This window comes from Ascidiella aspersa, chromosome 9, assembly GCF_963924565.1.
Source record: "Ascidiella aspersa chromosome 9, kaAscAspe10.2, whole genome shotgun sequence".
Taxonomy (NCBI): Eukaryota; Metazoa; Chordata; class Ascidiacea; order Phlebobranchia; family Ascidiidae; genus Ascidiella; species Ascidiella aspersa.
The window spans coordinates 5,139,453-5,161,079 of record NC_139455.1 but is presented as its reverse complement, the minus strand read 5'-3'; the positions used below and the strand labels follow the sequence as shown (position 1 = coordinate 5,161,079).

The following is a 21,627-nucleotide window of genomic DNA, read 5'->3' as shown; positions in this document are numbered from 1 at the left end:
AATATGGCTTGAAAACTATAAACTACGTGGTTGTAAATTTAAGTCCCACCGCCAACGTTAGAAAAAAAATCATCTTGTTTTATAAAAACTGGTGTATTAAACTAAATTAAAAACTTTTTTTGGTTAAGGTTAAAAAAAAGTGTAAAATGGGAGAAGTCATTATAAAGGGTGGTTTGGATTTCCCTCTAAGGGTATACCATGTCTTGTCAGAAAAGTATGACGGAAACATGTTTTTTTCACCGTTCAGCATTACTGCCGTTCTATCTATGTTACACCTCGGTACCAAGGAGGAAACAGCCCTTGAAATTAAGGAATGTCTTGGTTATCAGAGTATGTGCGACACTGATTTTCACGCGGAAATATCCAACGCGGTAAATTTAATCAACAAGATACAGGGTCAAGTAACTCTTGAAGCATCAAACAATCTATTCGTAGACAACGCTTTCCCCTTGATTGAAGATTTTGTGAAAATGGTGAAGAAGACGTACCTTGCTGAAACCGTCAACTTGAATTTCCAAAAAAACCCTAAACAGTCTCGATTGACGATTAATAAGTGGGCTAAAAGTCAGACAAGGGGAAAGATTAGAGATGTTCTCCCATCGGGAACAATTGACAGCCTGACAAAATTGGTGCTAGCAAATGCTCTGTATTTCAAAGGAGACTGGAAAGAGAAATTTAAAGTGAGAAACACCAGAAAGTTGAAATTTTATATTTCTGAAGGCAAAGAAGCACCTGTGGATATGATGTTTCGTTCAGGAAAGTACAACATAGCCTTTGATCATGAGCTTAGGGTGCAAGTGGTTGAGATTCCATATATTGGCGAAGAGGTTAAAATGGTGATTTTTTTGCCAAATGACAGGTTTGGTTTGGAAGCAATGATTGGAAAATTGTCGGAAAAAAACGTGACCGCTCTAACTTTTTTCCTTAGCGAAGTCGAGCTTGCACTTCCCAAAATGAAACTGGAAAAACAAATTGATCTCCAAGAGGTTTTGCAAAAGATGGGCTTAAAAAGAATTTTCAGTGAAAACCTAGCAAACTTTAAATCACTGTCTCCAGTCGACCGCTTGTGTGTTTCTAATTTAGCTCAAAAAGCTTATATTGAAGTTAATGAGGAAGGTTCCGAAGCAGCTGCTGTCACTGTTTCTGTGGTAGAGGTCTATGGCGATATCGAGCCAGTTCGCGTCACTTGCGATCACCCCTTCCTGTTTTTTCTGAAGCACGAACCGAGTAATACCATTCTGTTTATGGGAAGATACGTATCACCAAAGTGAAAGTTCTGTATTCAAGCCACTAAATTTGGGATCCTGTAATATATTTGTATTCGAGTTGTTCTTATGCCTTGGTTTGTTTTTATTTGGACACAATATGGTCGACTTCTGTAAATAACGAAATATTTCAATGTCTGATGCTAATTTGACATTAAAGTAACTACATATGATATTAGTTTGCGTTTACTTTAACGGCGCCTTGTATATTATCAATCGACTATTAATCTGTAGTTTTTGTTAACAAACTAGATGTTTAAATTCAGGCATATGGAAATTTGTATCAACTTAAAATTGTTTTGTACACTTTTAAGTTCGCCAAACTGTTGAAATGTATATGCAAATTATCATGTTACCTTCTAAAGCACGTTTGCATTAGGTAGAAACAACATTTAGCCAATTTAAAACAAAACTAGAAGAGGCATGACACTAGCTTATGGTTTAAATGCCAGGATTGCTGAATTTTTGCTTTGGTGTTTGTTGACAAAATATATATTTGTATTTTTTAATGTTAAATATGCACTAATCAGATTTTTTTAATTATGTTTTCGAAATTGTTCAATTTCAGGAATTAGTTATATCATAATATTAAAATAAATGTATTTTAACCTACCGCACGATTTTGCACCTGTAGCGATAACAAAGTGTTACAAAAAATATATAAAATTGTTTAGAATTATTCTAAAGTGTTTCCATTTACTTTAAGTATTTGCTGTTTGCATTATTCGCGTCTTTCAAGCTTCCTGTAACACAAATTTCCCAATCGTGCATCGGGTCGCTTCCTTAATCCTTTGCCCGCCCTAAAGCCAGCCACACTGTTTGTCGTGCGTTTTTAGTACGGGAGGAGCACTCCGTTTCTTTCGCTACCTTACTCTTCTATGTTCAAGCCTTTTTCTTGTTATTAGTTATTTGTTAAGGCTTTATAATTGCAGATTAAGTAACCTTTCACTCTCTTTTCATTTTCTGAGTTTAAACTTCTGACGTTTTTTCGTATATCTGTTAAATCGTCTATCTTGTGCGAGAGACAAAGCTCTGTTTGTCTCACAGTATAATTGCTATAATAACGATATTTTAGTGCATGATAATAAATCAGATTTCACCCACTTGGTATTTGGAGTCTAATTTATTTCACAAATAAGGCAAACCCTTTTTCTCGTGGTTTGAGTGCAGATTGTCTTACTGCGACATTTAAAATAGGCTGTCTTCGCTGATATCTAAAAAACTAGAGCCTATTTGGAAAAACGAAAGGCATTTTTTAGCTCAGTTCCCCTAATATAATTTAAAATCTGTCTTACCTTCTATGCCAAAATTTGTTTGTTGGCCAGTGTATTGTGCCCGTTATTTTGATATTACTTCGACGCTTTCCAGTCTAAATAACCAGACGTGTTAACTTTCAGTTAGCTTTCTGCTTGGTGTTTGATTCGCCATCAAAACACACGTGTTTTCGCTGCCACGTTTAAAGTAGAACAGGGCTGCCACTCTCAAAATTAAAAACTACTAGATTTCACAATAAAAATCACTAGATTCGGAAATAAACAAATGGCGATTTTTATGTCGGTTTAGCATCGCCAGACGTTTAATTAACTTAAAAAATACATTATTTTCAACTCTGTGTGCCACAATTGCTTTATTAAAGCTACTAATTTTCCAAATATACACATTATGAAAAGTCAAAGAATAACAAGCACTTGAAAACATTATTACAAAGCGAGATAATTTGTTCTTTTTATGCTTAACGCTGTCTTTGTACAGTACCGGTACATTAAAAGGTCAATTTTGTTTGGTTGTTTCAACTTTATTTCGCAAACTTGGCATATTGCTGTAGGTATATCTTTGCATATTTGCTACAGGCTATATCCGGTTTTCTGCAGACAAATTATTTGGGGCAAGGGAATTGATGACAAAACAAAGTTTTCAAACTTAAACAATTTATATTCAATCGATCTACTACTCCACTGGAGTATATTTAACCTGAATTTGTGTTTGTAAATGATCAGATATATCATCAACTGGTAGTGCTTCCGTAAAACTGGGGGTACTGAACATACTTAAAAATCTTAGATCACTATGTTTAGTTTGGGATTTAATATATGTATCTGTAGAACCCACACTTTCTCTCCCTTTCAACAAGCCAGGGACAGAAAGTGGGTGTACCTGTTTCGGAAAATCTGAGACCTTCCTACAGGCTTCAGTAAATAATTTTCAATCACTATTTGCTGTGTATACTTTGGATATCTTGAGCAGGAAGCGTTATGCTCACCCCCACAGTTGCAACATTTCACTAATTCAACTGTAGGCCTACAAACACTTAGATTGTGTTTACCACCACATTTTTCACAAACAGGCTTCCATAGCAGCTACCAGCTGTACGGTTATATTTTTTGCACTTGAAACAACGTAAAGGGGACGGAATGAATAGTCAGTCCGGAACTAGTGATACCCTAGTTTAACTGCTGAGGGGGCATCCTCCAATTAAAGGTTAACAATATAGTCTTTAATGGTTCAAGGTCAACATTTTTGTTGCTTTTTATTAAATCATTTTTTTACTGTAATGCAATTTTTAACCATAGGCGACTCGCGTACATTATTGTCCAAAAGTTTTAGCGACACATTATATATCACAACGTTTGAGATTTTCCTCTTTTCAGTCTTAATCTCACAAAACGTTGATATATACTTTCTTTAATTTTTAGTAACTGGATTCTAGCGTTGTTTGGCATCCTCATTACTTATACGCTCCACTAATAAGTCGCTATTTCTGATAACCCTACACCCCAAATATGAGCCAACAGCTCAACGTAACCAGTTGTCTACAGCTATCTGGCTTAATATTAATATTTTACAGTCATCACTGTGTATGATAACCTTTGTCTGCGTATTGCACAAACTTGCTTGTTTTTCCGATTTTAAACTGCCTCGAACGGCAGTATGTTGTTTTAAGGATGGTCGCTCCTCCAGCACATCCATATCGGCAACTGAACAAAGTAGTCTCCTACAGGACACTGCTAATGCCTATATAGGGTATAGTAGTACTAATAAGAAAATATCGAAACCTAATAGCCATAGGAAATCCTTGGCACTTAACCGTGCAAAACGAATCCTTTAACAACAAAATAAACAAACCCTAAGTTTCTGATAATAACAAACCGGAAACACACCCAAGCATCTGTGTTCAAATACATTACTTCCTTCTAAGTTAAACAAACGGGAAATACTCTTACCAAATGTTAAGTTTCACGCAGGTTAAGGTATGGCGTACCGGTAATGCTTAATGTAGCTACTCGCAACGTTATAAAATATTTTATACATTTCTTAGGCATCTATTGGCCCAGGAGAATATATATAACAATACCTGACCAGGGGGCGCCAGCAGAAAATTATCCAGGGGGGGGGGGGGCAATCAGGAACGTAACTAGAAAATCAAAAAGTGTCCTGAATTTTCAACTTAGGTAATTCCCCTATTTTTCCGCCTGATGTTAGTGACAGTATGACGTCATAGAATGGTGATTGCAAGACGTGGTAGAAAAAACCCAGAAACAGCCAAATACGTCCAGCAAAAGCGAGCACGTGCGCCGTCGACAATCCTGTCAGACGCCAGCTGCGAAACCACAGTCTGCAATCGTTAACTTTAGGCAAAAAACAAACCAAGACCTACAAATATGTGTGTTTAATTGTGGTACAATCATACATAATTCAACTATCAGCAGCGCAGTTTTTAAGTTCCATGAACGAAACTAGCGCTAAATTAGGAGCAAGCCTTTCACCCAGGGCTGCCACTCTGATTTTCAATTTATCCCAAGGTTTTATGTCTAAAAATCCCAAGAATTGGAAAAATATCCCAAGATTAAAAAAGCTGAAATATAAGAGACTGTGGTAGACTTTGTGGTGTGCATCCAATATTTATTGAAGCTCTAACACAGGTTTTAGCAACCTTTTTTCTAGTCGCGGGCTAATACCAAACTGATAAAGGTTTCTGCAGGCCGCACATAAAGTTAACGAGAAGCGTGGTATTAAAATTTTAGAACAACTGTGAATCAGGCGGGCCTCGAATTTCTTTGCACTTGAAGACGTGTTGGATTACATTCAACGAGGCAGTAAATTGTTGGATTTCAAAAAAAGCTAGTAATAAGAAGTGAAAAACAACAGGAAGTGACTATTTTGCCTAGAACTTTCAGTTAAGCGAACATATATTAGTGATTATACATTGATTAGGTTGGGGTTAGCGTTTAGGTTCTAGGGTGGAAGAATTATTGCGCTCCTTCAGTTATGTACGTAAAAAAAATATAAGGCGGAGTTTTGCATTATTTTCATGATTTTTTCCCCAAAATGGATTCGTTTTATTTATTTATTTTCCCAATAAACTACATTCAGTTTATAAATTTATAAAAATTGTTTATGCCTAACATGTGTAGAGGGTTTGGTCTTGATAACTATGACCGGGTCAACTCTCGTCTTTTGGTGAACAGCTTGTCTGGTTGGATCGCTTGTTCAGTCTGGCTGCTTGTTATGTCATGGCACAAGCCCGTGCGTTTTTATTAAATTGTCAGCCTGTTGCTGGAAGCCTATTGTCAATTGTTTAGAACTTCCTGTTTTTCAGTAATCGTGTTGAACTGTGTTGTCACGAAATTTAATTACCGCCAGCTGTAATATGTTGTTTAAATGTTTTACATTTATGTTCAAAGCACCAGTTGCTCACATACTGTTCATAGTGAAGTCCAGATCAGTACGTTACAGAGATAAATTATTGTACGTATATCATAAGTACCTGTAAGTACTGTTTCTCGTTTGTTTGTTCGAATAAATATTCTTCATTGTGGTCGCACCCACACATGGAACATATTAGAAAATTGGAAGGTATTTTCGCGCTGGCAGGATTTTACTAGACCAGGACCGCTATTTTAAATGTTGTATAAATTTACCAAGTAAAAAAGTATAGAAAAAATTGTGCTGCATGTTTGATTTTAGTGGTGCATTTGGGTCTGTTGAGGAAAAATTGCATACTTTGCGCAGTGGATGATTACACAGTTACACACCACCTGGCTACAGCAGGTTTTTTTGTCCATATCAGGGCCAGTAAACTTACTTTAGAGTGTTATTGGTTTATATTTCTCAAAAAAATGTATTATTTATTGTGAGCTGTGTACCTAAATAGATATTTTCAGCACCCAAAAAGTATTTTTTTGCCTGCAAATAAAACGAAAGTAGAATTGTTACGTTTGAAAAAAGCGTGCGATTTCCACAAGTAATGTATTCAGTCTCAAAATGATTACGTCCTTTTCTGAAACAAGGATACTTCTGGCGTAGCTCATCAGTAAACATAGTTTTCCTCATCGGCATTATAAAATATAGCTTATTTAGATCTATAGTTCTCTAAATTTAAATAATAGTAAAGAAAAATGAAAGCATCTGCTAAGAGCCACCTGTATGCTATAGTATAAACCAGTGGTTCTTAACCTTTTTTGAGCCGCGCCCCCCCTTTGGTAATTTTCCTATCTCTTGCGCCCCCCCCTACGAAAAGCAATTCGGCATTTTCAATAAAATATCACTGAGACAACTTGAACATAGTGAAGTTTGCTGTCGGTCGTACTAAGCGCAAAAAATTGAGATTAATTAGAATTGGCGTTAAACTGAAAATTTAGGAGGCTTTTCGCATTGGGCACACAACAAATTGCTCGTGCACGAGCTGATTTTGACAAACGTGTTGTGAGGGCATTAACGCTACAGTAGTAAGACTCTGTCGAGCACAACTAAAACTGTTATTGTTGATCACGTATAAACCTATCCACAATAGAATACAAGTTTTCAACAATATGGCTTGAAAACTATAAACTACGTGGTTGTAAATTTAAGTCCCACCGCCAACGTTAGAAAAAAATCATCTTGTTTTATAAAAACTGGTGTATTGAACTAAATTAAAAACTTTTTTGGTTAAGGTTAAAAAAAAGTGTAAAATGGGAGAAGTCATTATAAAGGGTGGTTTGGATTTCCCTCTAAGAGTATACCATGTCTTGTCAGAAAAGTATGACGGAAACATGTTTTTTTCACCGTTCAGCATTACTGCCGTTCTATCTATGTTACACCTCGGTACCAAGGAGGAAACAGCCCTTGAAATTAAGGAATGTCTTGGTTATCAGAGTATGTGCGACACTGATTTTCACGCGGAAATATCCAACGCGGTAAATTTAATCAACAAGATACAGGGTCAAGTAACTCTGGAAGCAACAAACAACCTATTCGTAGACAACGCTTTCCCCTTGATTGAAGATTTTGTGAAAATGGTGAAGAAGACGTACCTTGCTGAAACCGTCAACTTAAATTTCCAAAAAAACCCTAATAAGTCCCGATTGACGATTAATAAGTGGGTTAAAAGTCAGACAAGGGGAAAGATTAGAGATGTTCTCCCATCGGGAACAATTAACAGCCTGACAAAATTGGTACTAGCAAATGCCCTGTATTTCAAAGGAGACTGGAAAGAGAAATTTAAAGTGAGAAACACCAGGAAGTTGAAATTTTATATTTCTGAAGGCAAAGAAGCACCTGTGGATATGATGTTTCGTTCAGGAGAGTACAACATAGCCTGTGATCATGAGCTTAGCGTGCAAGTGGTTGAGATTCCATATATTGGCGAAGAGGTTACCATGGTGATTTTTTTGCCAAATGACAGGTTTGGTTTGGAAGCAATGATTGGAAAATTGTCGGAAAAAAACGTGACCGCTCTAACTTTTTTCCTTAGCGAAGTCGAGCTTGCACTTCCCAAAATGAAACTGGAAAAAAAAATTTATCTCACGGAGGTTTTGCAAAAGATGGGCTTAAAAAGAATTTTCAGTGAAAACCTAGCAAACTTTAAATCACTGTCTCCAGTCGACCGCTTGCGTGTTTCTAATATAGTTCAAAAAGCTTACATTGAAGTGAATGAGGAAGGTTCCGAAGCAGCTGCTGTCACTGTTTCTGAGGAAGAGGAATATGGCGACGGTATCGAGCCAGTTCGTGTCACTTGCGATCACCCCTTCCTGTTTTTTCTGAAGCACAAACCGAGTAATACCATTCTGTTTATGGGAAGATACATATCACCAAAGTGAAAGTTCTGTGTTCAAGCCACTAAATTTGGGACCCTGTAATATATTTGTATTCGAGTTGTTCTTATGCCTTGGTTTGTTTTTATTTGGACACAATATGGTCGACTTCTGTAAATAACGAAATATTTCAATGTCTGATGCTAATTTGACATTAAAGCAACTACATATGGTATTAGTTTGCATTAGGTAGAAACAACATTTAGCCAATTTAAAACAAAACTAGAAGAGGCATGACACTAGCTTATGGTTTAAATGCTAGGATTGCTGATATTTTGCTTTGGTGTTTGTTGACAAAATATATATTTGGATTTTTTAATGTTAAATATGCAGTAATCGTATTTCTTTAATTATGTTTGCGAAATTGTTTAATTTCAGGATTAGTTATACCATAATATTGAAATAAATGTAGGCCCTATTTCAACCTACCGTACGATTTTGCACCTGTAGCGATAACAAAGTGTTACAAAAAATATATAAAATTGTTTAGAATTATTCTAAAGTGTTTCCATTTACTTTAAGTATTTGCTGTTTGCATTATTCGCGTCTTTCAAGCTTCCTGTAACACAAATTTCCCAATCGTGCATCGGGTCACTTCCTTAATCCTTTGCCCGCCCTAAAGCCAGCCACACTGTTTGTAGCGCCTTTTTTACATGGGAGGAGCAGTTAGTTTTTTGTCTCCCTCTATCTTCTATGTAAGTCAATCAAGCCTTTTTCTTGTGATTAGCTATTCAGTAAGGCTTTATAAGTGTCGATTTAGTAACCATTCGTTCTCGTTTTATTTTCTGAGTTTAAACTTCTGACGGTTTTTCTTATATCTGTTAAATCGTCTTTCCTGTGCGAGAGACAAAGCTCTGTTTGTCTCAAAGTATAATTGCTTGTTATAATAACGCTATTTTACTGCATGATAATAAATCAGATTTTACCCCATTGGTATTTGGAGTCAAATTTATTTCGCAAATAAGGCAAACTCCCCATTTTTAGTGACCCCAACGTGATAATCACGCAATTAAACCCTTGAATTAATTTTTTTGCACACTGTCAGAAGTATAAATTAATTTGGTTTGCTAGCGCAGTTTCTCACTTTTAAGTATTTTAAGCTACGCCGAACCGTTTTGATTTAAATTATAAGTTACGCAAGACTGTTTTAGTTATTTTTGCCAATTTATAGTTTAAGGTGAAAATCTTACAATTGAGGTTGAACACCTCTCGTGATATCTTATCTCAAAACCAATAAACGGATAGATTCTATCTCAACCAGCACTTACAGAAGTCGTTACTTCTGAAGTGTCCAAGCCACTGGCACTGCGGCTATTGCCTCTGGTTACGTGTTATGTTGATTGATGTTTTATATCTCACCCAAAATAACCTGATCACTTTGTTTGAAATCCCTGCGTCACTTAACCGTTATGTTTCAACAGAAGGAAAAATTGAGCAGAAGGCCAAACCTTGTTGCCAATTGCCTACATAGCGCGAGTTATTGTTTCATTTGTAATTGCAAGCGAGCATGCTCTGGCTATTATAAACCCATGATTTTTAGGCATTGATGCCTTATTACCTTTCCGACTGCGTGAGATAACTGTTAAACAGCACAGATGAAGTTACGGGCATACAGAGAGTAGGCCTACATTTCTAGAATAAACTTTTGCGCCAAGGTTAATATGTCTGCTATTAAGGAAACCCATATAATGTGGACTAGGCGATGTAATTTGTTTTCGCGTTTCTGAAACTAGCACCTTACCTCTTTTCAATTGAAGAAATACTTAACGAATTTGAAGTTAATTGTTTGTCATTGTTGAGAGGGTAAATTATAGGGTTTATCCCAAAACCATATTAATGGTCGCCAAAAAGGTAAACGTTTAGCACTGTTGAGTTTTAATAATTTTTTAGTTAACTTAACAGCCTAATATGTTTAACAAATCGTAAAGGTATATTTTTTGTCAGTAAGCTTAATTTTGTAACATGTTTTAATTTGTATATATGAATGCGAGAATGGGTTAAAATATGTTGTAAAACAATGAAAAGGACGTTTATTAAGTGGTCACGGTTTGGTAATTTTTACATCATTCTCACATTTTGTTAATTTAGAAGGAAGTAATTAGTATCCTTATGTTAAGGAAGAAAGTACCAAACTTGAAAAAAATTAGAAACAAGTGTTTCTCAACGGATTTGTATCATTTGGGGTCTACATATCAACCAAGTAAAAGTTCCAGCTCATCCGGCCTGGGGAAAGTCCCCATTTTGGATTTTCAAAATGGCCGCCATAAAATACAGGTTTATGCTCATATCTCAGCTTCTATATGATTTATGAAAGAGATTATGGCATTAAAATATTTTTTTTGAGGGTTAGGGAAGCCAAATAGAGCATTTTAAACATTAGTTAGCCGTGAAGACTATAGATGGGGTGTGGGGGTGCGGGGGTTCCCTAACAGGTGGAATTCAGTATTTATTTATTTAGATTTTAGATCGTCGGTGTTCGTAATATCTGTATTTAAAACTAGCTATTTAGGCCAAATTGGTTTCCCATTTAGTATAATCAGTAAAATGAAGGGTTTTTATACACGTGTTGTTTCGCTTGACCTTTTTTACGCTTTCAATAAGGCTGCGAAACATAGCCTACTTTTAGTTAGGTATATTCCAATCAAACAAATTATAGATATGAAAACGGAGATTCCATTTAAAACAACAAATCTTGTATGGCTGAAATAGGCTAACTAATGTACTTGAGGCCAGCACAAGTCATCCTAACTGGTCTGGATTTACGCACAAGTATCATACCCGATCAGTGGAGAAGTCGACGATTGAGTTATATTATTATTTTTGTTGATCCAAATGACATGTCAACAGTTTATTCTGCACTCATAGACGAAACTATTTTATGGCGTCATTATTGATTGGCGTCAGCAGAAAATAGGGAAATTCCCTAAGTTAAAAATCCGGGACCCCCATTTTCGATTTCTAGATACGCCCCTGTGGAGGATTATATTAATCCACTGACGGCAGGAGCGTTTGTGAAAATATTTGTTTAGAAATAATGCATTTCTAATTCTTACTCCTCTCCGAATAAATATCAGAAATGTTGAAAAACGTACATTTTATAAAGGCCAATTTGAAAAACACAATGGAGACCATTGAATGAACTTATTAATGCTCTATTTCGGTTCCTTAACCCTTAAAACATATACTTTAACACCATAATATATTTTATAAATGATGTAGAAGCTGAGATATGAAAAAAAACTGTATTTTGTGGCGGCCATTTTGAAAATTCAAAATGGGAACTTTCTTCAGGCCGGATGAGCTGGAACTTTTTTTTGGTTGATATGCAGACCCCAAATGATACAAATCCGTTGAGAAACACTTGTTTCTAATTTTTTATAGGGATACTAAATGGATTTCCAAAAAAGTTCGTAATACGAATTGAAAAACATAAAGCGATTATTTTGCCTGGGTTACCCAGTTAAGCGTACCGCTACATCCATTTGTGATTTTGCATTGATTTAGGTTGTGGTTAGCGTTTACCTTAGGTTCGTTCTAATTATGAATAATTATTAAATTTAATTTGCTGACTTTTGCATTATTTCAGGATTTTTTTCGTGATTCGATTATTCATTTATTTCTCAAACCAAAGAGATTATAACCTATAAGTTATAATCTCTTTGCTCAAACCAACTGCATTCAGTTCAGAAATTTATAAAAATTGTTTGTTTAACATTAAACATAATAACAAAAATGTGAGCTATTTTGCTACTGGACTCAAAACCAAAACGTGCACATGCGCGCATAATGTTCACCTAACAGTGCACAATCTACACTAGGGAAAATATGCACCTTAGAACGCGGCAGTATATTTTCTCAGAATGTATAGTTAGGGGACCAGAGGTTAGTTAATTGTGTGCCTGACTACTGAGCTCCCCAGCACCAAAAGTGCCGCTCTTTCACTATTGTACGTGAAAAGTTATGCAAAAAAAAATATTAATACCGCTTACCACAACGCATATTGTTTGGGTTAGGGTGCGGGTTAGCGTTTGGTTGAGGGTTGGTCAAGTAATATTATGTTTATTATTAATAATAACTTGACCCACCCTCAAACAAACGCTAACCCAAACAATGCGTTGTGGTAAGCGGCATATGAAGAAAAATTTTTTTTTATTAATTTTTACGTACAATAGTGAAAGAGCGCCCAAAAAGTTTATTGTTACTTGAAAGATTTTAGGACGTGAAATTTACCGCGGGTCAGTGTCACCAAATCGTTGACACATGTTTATTTGGTAAATAAAGCAGTGATTTGTTCCATGTTTTACTACCCATAACTAAAGCCCAGTTTCATACTACAACTTGACATGTTAACACAGTACAGACTATTGTAGAAAGTATGGCAAGTGCACCGGCGAGTTTTATTTCAACCATTCAAAAGTGCACCCGGAAAACTGAAACTGCACCTTGTCCATCGATGTACCCAATCTCCTTCTTTTTGGCTGGTAGTATTCTAGACTAGCACCACTATTTTAAATGTTAGATAAATTGGCGCTGGTCCAACGTTTGAAATAATCCTACCACAACGTTGAAATAATTATTAAGCAATGCATAATATGCGGGTTAGGGTGTCGGTTAGTGTTTGGGTGTGGGTAGGTCAAGTAATATTGTTTAACACTATTACTGGACTCACCCAAACTCAAAAGCTAACCGGCACCCTAACCCAAATAATGTTCGTTGTGGTAGGATTCTAGACGAGCGCCGATAAATTTAGCATGTTAAAAAAATATAGAAAATTGTGGTGTATTTTGGTCTGTGGAGGGAAACTTGTCACTTGCTATACTTTACACATTGGATGATTAGCAACACACCAACTGGCTACACTATAGTACATTTTAGTTCTTCTCAGAGCCAACAAACTCATTTTAGACGAATGTTTCTCATAAAAATCGTGCGATTTATTGTTAGTTATGCACTTAAATAAATAGGTTAGCACACAATTTGGAGCTGGTCTAGAATCCTACCAATTTTTGACAATAACAAAATGAGTTGTCAAAATACAATTTGCAAGGAAAAATAAATAGTTGAGAATAAACATAGTGATTATACTGGACCCATCCGAACCCAAGCGCTAATTCGCATCTTAATCTAAATATGGTTATCACAATAAACTCCCAGAAATGTAGTAGAATTTTAGACTGGCGGCCAGCCACAACAATTTGATTTGTGACATCATATGGAAAGTTAGTCAGTAAATGCATGTCAATTATTATGAATCATGTTTAACCTTATGCATAATAGGATACAAGTTTTTACCAATAGAGGCTAACTTGAAAAAACTCTGAACTACATTGTCTGTAAATTTACCAACAAGTCCCACCGCCAAGGTTTAGTAAAGAATCATTTTGTTTTATGAAGATTGGTATATTAATCTAATTTAAAAACATTTTTTTAGTTTAAGGTTTAAAAAAGTGTAAAAATGGGAGAAGTCATTAAAAAGGGTGCTTTGGATTTTCCCCTAAGGGTATACCATGTATTGTCAGAAAAGTATGACGGAAACATGGTGTTTTCACCATTCAGCATTACTGCCGTTCTATCTATGCTACACCTCGGCGCCAAGGAAGAAACAGCCCTTGAAATTAAGGAATGCCTTGGTTATCAGAGTAGATGTGACACTGATCTTCACACAGAAATATCCCACGCGGTAAATTTAATCAACAAGATACAGGGTCAAGTAACTTTGGAAGCAATAAACAAACTATTCGCAGACAAGTCTTTTCCCTTGATCGAAGATTTTGTGAAAACGGTGAAGAAAACGTACCTTGCCGAAACTGTCAATCTGGATTTCCAGCAAAACCCTGAACAGTCCCGTTTGACGATTAATGAGTGGGCTAAAAGTCATACAAGGGGAAAGATTACAGATCTGCTTCCAGAGGGAACAATTGACAGCCTGACAAAATTGGTGCTAGCAAATGCCCTATATTTTAAAGGAGACTGGAAAGAGAAATTCGAAGTGAGAGACACTAGAAGGTTAAAATTTTATGTTTCTGAAGGCAAACAAGCACCTGTGGACTTGATGTTTCGTTCAGCAAAGTACAACATAATCTTTGACCATGAGCTCAGGGTGCAAGTGGTTGAGATTCCTTACATTGGCGAAGAGGTTACCATGGTGATTTTTTTGCCAACTGACAGGTTTGGTTTGGAAACCATGATTGGGAAGTTGTCAGAAAAAAATGTGACCAGCCTATCTTTCTCCCTTGAAAAAATCGAGCTTGCACTTCCCAAAATGAAACTGGAGGAACAAATGGATCTCAAAGAGGTTTTGCAAAAGATGGGCTTAAAAAGAGTTTTCGAAGAAAACCTGGCAAACTTTCAATCACTGTCTACAGTAGACCACTTGTTCGTTTCCAAAATAGTTCAAAAAGCTTGTATTGAAGTGAATGAGGAAGGTTCAGAAGCAGCTGCTGCCACTGCTGCTGTGATGATGCGGCGATCCATTGCCATGCCAGTTCGTGTCACCTGCGATCACCCCTTCCTGTTTTTTCTGAAGCACAAACCGAGTAATACCATTCTGTTTATGGGAAGATATATATCACCAGAGTAAATGGTTCTGTGTGTTCGTTCCTGTAATATGGTTTTTGATTTGTTTTTATTTGGACACAAAATGTCAATTTCTGTGAATAAAGAAATATTTTAATGTCTAATGGTAATTATACATTTAAGCAACTTAGTATGCAACTGCACTTCGTACAATCGACTATTACTCCATATTTTTTTCATCACCAGATTGTTTTTATTTATTTTGTATGTAAATTTGTATCCACCTAAATTGTTTTGTGCACTTTTAAATTCGCTTAACTGTGTAATTATATATGCAATTGGTCATGTTGCCCTTTGAAGCACTTTTACATTAGGTAGAAATAAGATTTAGCCATTTTTTTAAATAAGATGAACTAGCTTAGTTTTTCATGATCGGACTGCTGAATTTTTTCTTCGGTGTTTGGCAACAAAATATATATTTTATGTGTTTTCAATATTAAATATGCACTCATATCTAATAATCATCTTTCTTCAAATATATTTTTGCAATTGTGCAGTTTCAGAGATTAGTAATATCATAATAATGTAATAAAACATAGTTGAAAGTGCAAATTTGAATTTTGCTCTTAACTTGTACAAACTGCTTTGTAAAAGCGAGAAAAATGTATTTTTTTCACCACACAGCATTTCCTCGGCGCTGGCTATGGTTTTAGCTGGATCTAGAGAAAAGACAGCGAAAGAGCTAAAAGATGCTGTAGGGTATTTTAATCTCAAAGACTCGGAAATAGACTCTGACAACCTAAGTATTAGCCAAAAGATTAATGCATCAAAGCAAAGCATTATCTTAGAAACAGCAAACAAACTATTTCCTGATGCCTCCTTCTCACTACAACAGGAATTCCTGGTAAAGTGTAAGGAATATTTTGCAGCCGACATTACAGCCAGGGCTGGGGAGCCGGAGCTGGAGCCCGGAGCTAAGCATTTTCTCTGGAGCCATTTTTATTATTTTTGTGGAGCTGGAGCCATTTTTCAATTTGTGGTGCTAAAGCTAAGAAATTATATTTTATTCCATCTCCAACGTTAGTTAGCCAAAGGCAAATTGTAAAACTTGCCACCAAAGGATTGAGTTTTACGACTCCGGAGCCGGAGCCATTTAATAATTTCCTGATGGCTCAGGAGCTAATGCTATTTTACGGTGGCTCCCCAGCCCTGATTACAGCACTAGATTTTATTCATGATGCTGAAAACTCTAGATCTGAAATCAACTGATGGGCAGAGAAGCAAACACGAAACAAGATTACGAATCTAATGCCGCCTGGCTCAATAGATTCTAATACAAGGATGGTTCTTGCCAATGCTGTGTATTTCAAAGGGAACTGGGTTAATGAATTTGACAAAGCAAAAACTAAACAAAAAACGTTTCATGTAGGTTTGTTTAAATCTTTTAATGTGTCTATGGTGTGCTTTTGATTACTTTTCTCATAAAAACGACGAAGATTTGAAAGCACAGATTCTAGAACTACCCTACAAAGGGGAAGCAGTTTCAATGCTGATAGTATTACCAAACAAAAGTTTGGTTTGCTTGAAATAACAAGAAAGTTAACCCCAGAGTATATTTTACAGTTAATCAAAGGCAAAAACTTTTACCAGTCCATGGTGAAAATTAAAGTCCCAAAAATGTTGTTGGAGTGTAGTTTTGATCTTGCCTCGGATTTGCACAAAATGACCGTCACAGAAGCTTTTTCCAAAAATGCTAATTTTGGAAATATTTCAAAGGACAAAAACTTTTTTCTAAGCGAAGTCTGTCACAAAGCTTTCATAGAAGTTGACGAAGAGGGTTCGGAAGCTGCCGCAGCAACAGCCTTTTACGTTCTTAAATCTGGGTTTGGCTCTCCACCCAAACCACCGAAGATTGTTTGTGATCACCCCTTCTTGTTTTTCCTTGTCCATAAACCAACTAACACAATATAGTTCATGGGAAAATTTTCATCCAAAAGTTAACATTGGCATTCTGTCAGCATTATTTACTGTATTCTTTTGTTGTATGTATGAAGCAAAATGCAAATGCCCCAAAAAAATAATGTCACTGTATTTTCACGCCAATCAGATTACCCAGTTTTAGTTTATTTATACATGTTATCTTACTGTTCAACTTTTTGTTTTTTCATTTATTAAACTTTATATGCTAAATTAAAATTTAGCTATTAGTAAAAACTGTGCACTGAAAGTGTTATACTGTTTATGTATTTTATTGGCACTTGAAAATATATATATATTCTACAAAATGTGCTGTTGTTTATCTTAGTTAATCCAGAACATAATATGTCATTTATTAACAATAAGATCTATTTATTTTATTTGATGTTCAAGGCGTCAAAAAAGTGCAGTTAAAACAATATTTTTCTTTCATAGTTTTTTTTTAATATTTAATGCATAAATGTTGTTACCTGGGATTGGTATATAAGACTTCCGTGATTGGAGTTTGAGAAAGAAAAACAAGTTTTAAAAATAATAGACAGCAACCAGCATTTCAGATTGAATAAAACCAAACACTTAATTCACACCGACAAAGCTTAAAGACTCTTTATACCAATATCAAATTAACTATTGTTGCCCAACATATGCTTGAAAACCGGTGAACAAATAACGGAAGAAAAAACGCGGAAAGACAAAACAAAAATACCAATCACGCAGTAAAGGACAATCTGTCGGCCGCCTTAATGTGCTAGTTGTCTTTGGGCGACGTGTACTTGCCAGCAAATAAAACAGTTTTGGTTGGCCGGTGGCGAATTAGAAACATAAAGGGGTGGTCGCAGTTGACAACCACAGGGGGTAGAGCCATGGCGAAGGTAACAAAGGCAGCAGTAGCAGCTGCAGCCTCTGTGCCCTTCTCATTGACCTCTACGAACGCCTTGTGGCCGATCTTGGACACGTGGAGGCCTTTTGTGTCCGAAATCCCGCCTAGATTTGCCTTGTTTGGGTCGAAAAGGTCGCCGACGCCCATCGCTTGTAAGATTTCAATGAGGCCGTTTAGCTGATATTCCAGCTTGAATTTTGGCAGAGTGATAAGGACCTCTTCTTCGGCAAGACTGTCAACGAGCTGCGTCAAAAGTTGGGCGGACAGCTTGCCTTCGATTTCGTTTAGATCGAAGTTCTTGTCTGGCACCAGCAGCACCATAGCGACTTCGTTACCGACGTAGGGTAGCTCGACCACCTTAAGGCGAAGGTTTTGATCATAACTCATCTTGTACTTGCCCTGTCTCGCCATCATTTGCACTTCCTTGGTCGTTCCTTCGCAGCAGTGAAAGGGCATTTTTCGCGTCTCAGTTATTTCGAATTGGCGCTCCCAATCGCCCTTGAAATAAACGGCGTTGACGAGCACCATGCTCGTATCAGGCCGAACCGAACCGGAGGCCAAAAGATCCTTTATCTTGTCATTGGTCTGCTGTTCCACCCACTTGTTAATCAGGCTCCTGGCCGTTTCCGGGTCGTCTTTGAAGCTGGCCGGTTCGATCAGCGTGTCGTAGAACTTAACGCACAAGTCCTGGAATTGCTGCTTGACTTGGAAGCCGCTGTCCGGGTACAGCTTGTTGGCGCTGTTCAGGGTCACGGAACTGGCATCGCGGAGACTCTTCAAAAGTGCGCCGTTTTGGCGGTGAAAGTCGTTGCTGTTTAAGCCTTGCGCCAAAGCGGATTGTAACTGTTCAGAGGTAGCACCGTCCGAGCCAAGCAACAGCATTGCAAGCGTGCTTGAAACGCTGAATGGCGAGATAAAAAGGTTACCATCTTCGGATTGACTTGCTTCTTTGTACAGTCGCAAAACGAACTCCATTTTTAGCGCAGTAGGTTGTTGTTTTAAAAACGCCCCGAAAACTGTATCTTCCAGTTTCACAACGGAGTGCTCCCGCTTTCAGATCACGCGACAGTTTGTTACTGATTAATACAACGGTTACGTCACTATGTACACCAAACAGTTCAATTCGCCCGGCCTATTCCGCAAACAAGACAATAGTCGGTGACTAAGACTTAGCTATAAAACCGGCTAAACCATAGATCAAAAAATGAACGCTTTTGTACTGCAATTTGAGTAACACCAGTAACCGATCTATTCAAACCTACTCAACAGAAAATGCTGTTCGTTGCAACTTCTGGGGCTACTTACAGTTCATTTCTCGTAGCGGAAACACGCTCACTCGCTCACTCGCTCACTCACTCATACGTCAGTAAGGTTTGGTTTATTTTCCCTTTTTTCACGCGTGTGGCCAATCAAGCAGACAATGGAACTCTCTTCGACCAGAATCAGATAACGTTAAATTAAGCCAACACCATTCAATCACTGTTGTTATTTGTATTACCGATCTAAAACATTCTGGGCTCCAGAATGTATCCTATAACTTATGATGGCCGACGAATCATGATAAATTTGTTCAACAAAATGCTACGGCTTAAGGCCAATTTTCTTGCGAATTGGCTATAACAGCACGTTTCTTTGAAGTATTTCCTACTGGTAAAGCACTGGAACGAAATCGTACAGGTTTCATAGCCTGCCTATTTGCCCTAAAGTTTTTTACAAGATGCTTCAAACATCCGCCGACTGAAAGACCCGCTCACGCAATTAGTTAAAATCATCAGGATTTGGAGCTAGGCTTCCTGGATGTCTACTAAATTAACTACATTTAAGTTAGATTTTAAGCTAAGGAATCGAATAAATTTATCAATCAAAAAAGGTGATTCACTAAACTGCCAATACCATGACCTTCGAAATTAGGGACCACTTCATTAAAAAAATAAGATTTCCAAAATATAAAAAGCTTTACAGATCACAGATCATCGAAACATAGTGTACATCAACTGTATTTAATAAATCGATGATATTCGGTGATCTAGGACAAATATATTTTCTGGGCGAACAAAATGAAATGGAACAATAAATTTTAACGCAAATCACGCCTTTGTTGGACTTCTATCATAGACCAGAAAATAATATATATTTTTGATTAATATAATGATTGGTCTGTATGTGACAAAAAATGAGATCTCGTTTCGGCTAAAATGAGAATAGAAACTCTACAATTACACCAATCAGTCAATTCAAAAGAAATCAATGAAGAAAGACAACCAATCCACCGTGTGATTTGACAACACAGTACCAAACCACATCGTCTTATTGCGTTAATTAGTTTTGTTTTTTTGAGTTGAAAATCAAGAAACTGAAAATAAAACAGCTGAAAAAACACTGTGTTCTACACCTTAGCTGGCTTTACAAAAACTGATAACCTATTATTATCGCCAATCTAGAGGCGAGAGCATTTGCAACATAATTTGCTTTCCATTTTTAAACGTTAAATTTAAGTGGTTTTAACCCAGTGGTTCTCAGCCGGGGTGCCGCGGCGCCCTGGGGTGCAATTTTTAATGATCAAGGGTCCCGAGAGATATTTAGGAATCTTTAAGAATCTGATTTTTGCTTAACTCTTACAACTTTTTGTGAAAGATTAGAGTGGAATATATCCATTTATAACTTCCTACGTTGTGTAGAGTTGATGTGTGTTGTTTCAGTTCCGTTTATTGTAACATTCTAGTGATTAATCTACAGAAAAATCTTGTCGGGGTGCCGCAATCTATTTGTTATTTCCGAGGGAAGGCGCGAGCCTTGAAAGGTTGAGAACCACTGTTTTAACCCGATGTTTGGTATTTCTATCTTTAAACGATTAGTTTCTTCGCAAAGGTGTTGTTGAAAGCTTTAGCCTTCGGGGAGTTTATGTGTAATAAAATTCAAAAGGCAAGCTTCTATTATTAGGTAGCATATGTAAAGCCAAGAAGGTCTAGCGCGCGAAAGATCAATAACGTCGCTTCACATAACCGAAAATCGCATTAGGATTTGCTAGCCGCGCTACAGACAACAGTAAGATGAAATCAGGGACAGACGAAAGACGCGACAACAAACATTTGACACACTCACACAGCACTGTGAAATGGAAATAAAATACAAAAGAAACGAGTTTTAATTAAATAAAAAGAAAAAGGTGCGAATCAAGAAGAAATATCGCAACGTACAAAAGAAGCACGTTGTACTTATTCGGGTATTGCTTATTATGGAGCGCATGAAATGAAGACAGCTAATTGCCTAAAATGATCGATATAAGTTTGAAGTCAGACATACATATTACTTTTAATCATAAATAAATGCCTTCATGAAATAATTCTTAACATGTGGGTTTTACCCTCAAATGAAAAATTTTACAATTTGGTGGGTTATTTGGACAATGAAATGAGATGCAATATTTTATCGCTGGATAAAAAAACAAAACCAGTTTTTAATTTTCCAACAATTTATATTTATGTGATTTCTTCAAATGCAAATTAATATGTCATTTTAGTGTGATTTGTTCACTACATTGGGTGGGTCATTCCTTTAAAAAAAAATTGTTTAATCTAAATCCATTATTTATAGTTGGTACCTTTATAGTCGGCCTTAAAAAGGCCAAGAACCATTGACGGTACGGAAGCAACTAAAAGCGAAAGGCCCGAAAAAAGAGGCCGGCCGGTTTTAAGGGCCACTGGAGCCGACCAATGAGGCTCCCCTAGGACGGGGTTCTTGAACTTTATTTACCGCGGAGCCCTAAATTTTTTTTGGCTTCGCATGGACCAGTATCGGCAAAATTTTTTTAGAGATGACGTCATAAATTTACGTAATGATACAAACAGAATTAAAAAACTGCTGTTTCCGGTCCGAAAAATGTTAAAATGAAATTAAAATAAGGGCTAAACTGCAT

General features: G+C 36.7%; 3 protein-coding genes and 2 pseudogenes across 3 annotated transcripts; 4 read left to right on the top strand and 1 right to left on the bottom strand.

Moving 5' to 3' along the window:
* Positions 1-227: 227 nt before the first annotated feature.
* Positions 228-2,368, top strand: LOC146132025 (leukocyte elastase inhibitor-like). The gene has a single exon (XM_083397183.1). The coding sequence runs from the start codon at positions 228-230 to the stop codon at positions 1,269-1,271; it is 1,044 nt and encodes a 347-aa protein (XP_083253309.1). The 3' UTR covers positions 1,272-2,368.
* A 4,848-nt stretch (positions 2,369-7,216) lies between these two features.
* Positions 7,217-8,496, top strand: LOC146132024 (serpin B8 pseudogene; annotated as a pseudogene).
* A 5,278-nt stretch (positions 8,497-13,774) lies between these two features.
* On the top strand, positions 13,775-15,411 carry LOC146132023 (serpin B6-like). Its single transcript, XM_083396820.1, has one exon. The coding sequence runs from the start codon at positions 13,794-13,796 to the stop codon at positions 14,916-14,918; it is 1,125 nt and encodes a 374-aa protein (XP_083252946.1). The 5' UTR covers positions 13,775-13,793; the 3' UTR covers positions 14,919-15,411.
* A 551-nt stretch (positions 15,412-15,962) lies between these two features.
* On the top strand, positions 15,963-17,133 carry LOC146132022 (serpin B3-like; annotated as a pseudogene).
* Positions 17,004-19,025, bottom strand: LOC146132021 (serpin B6-like). Its single transcript, XM_083396821.1, has one exon. It carries the CDS (start codon positions 18,684-18,686, stop codon positions 17,580-17,582), a length of 1,107 nt encoding a protein of 368 aa, XP_083252947.1. The 5' UTR covers positions 18,687-19,025; the 3' UTR covers positions 17,004-17,579.
* Between the last annotated feature and the right edge of the window lie 2,602 nt (positions 19,026-21,627).

Bases quoted from the DNA above. Each gene is read 5' to 3' on its own strand.
- LOC146132025 (XM_083397183.1), top strand. From the start codon at position 228: ATGTTTTTTTCACCGTTCAGCATTACTGCCGTTCTATCTATGTTACAC.
- LOC146132021 (XM_083396821.1), bottom strand. From the start codon at position 18,686: ATGGAGTTCGTTTTGCGACTGTACAAAGAAGCAAGTCAATCCGAAGAT.
- LOC146132023 (XM_083396820.1), top strand. From the start codon at position 13,794: ATGGGAGAAGTCATTAAAAAGGGTGCTTTGGATTTTCCCCTAAGGGTA.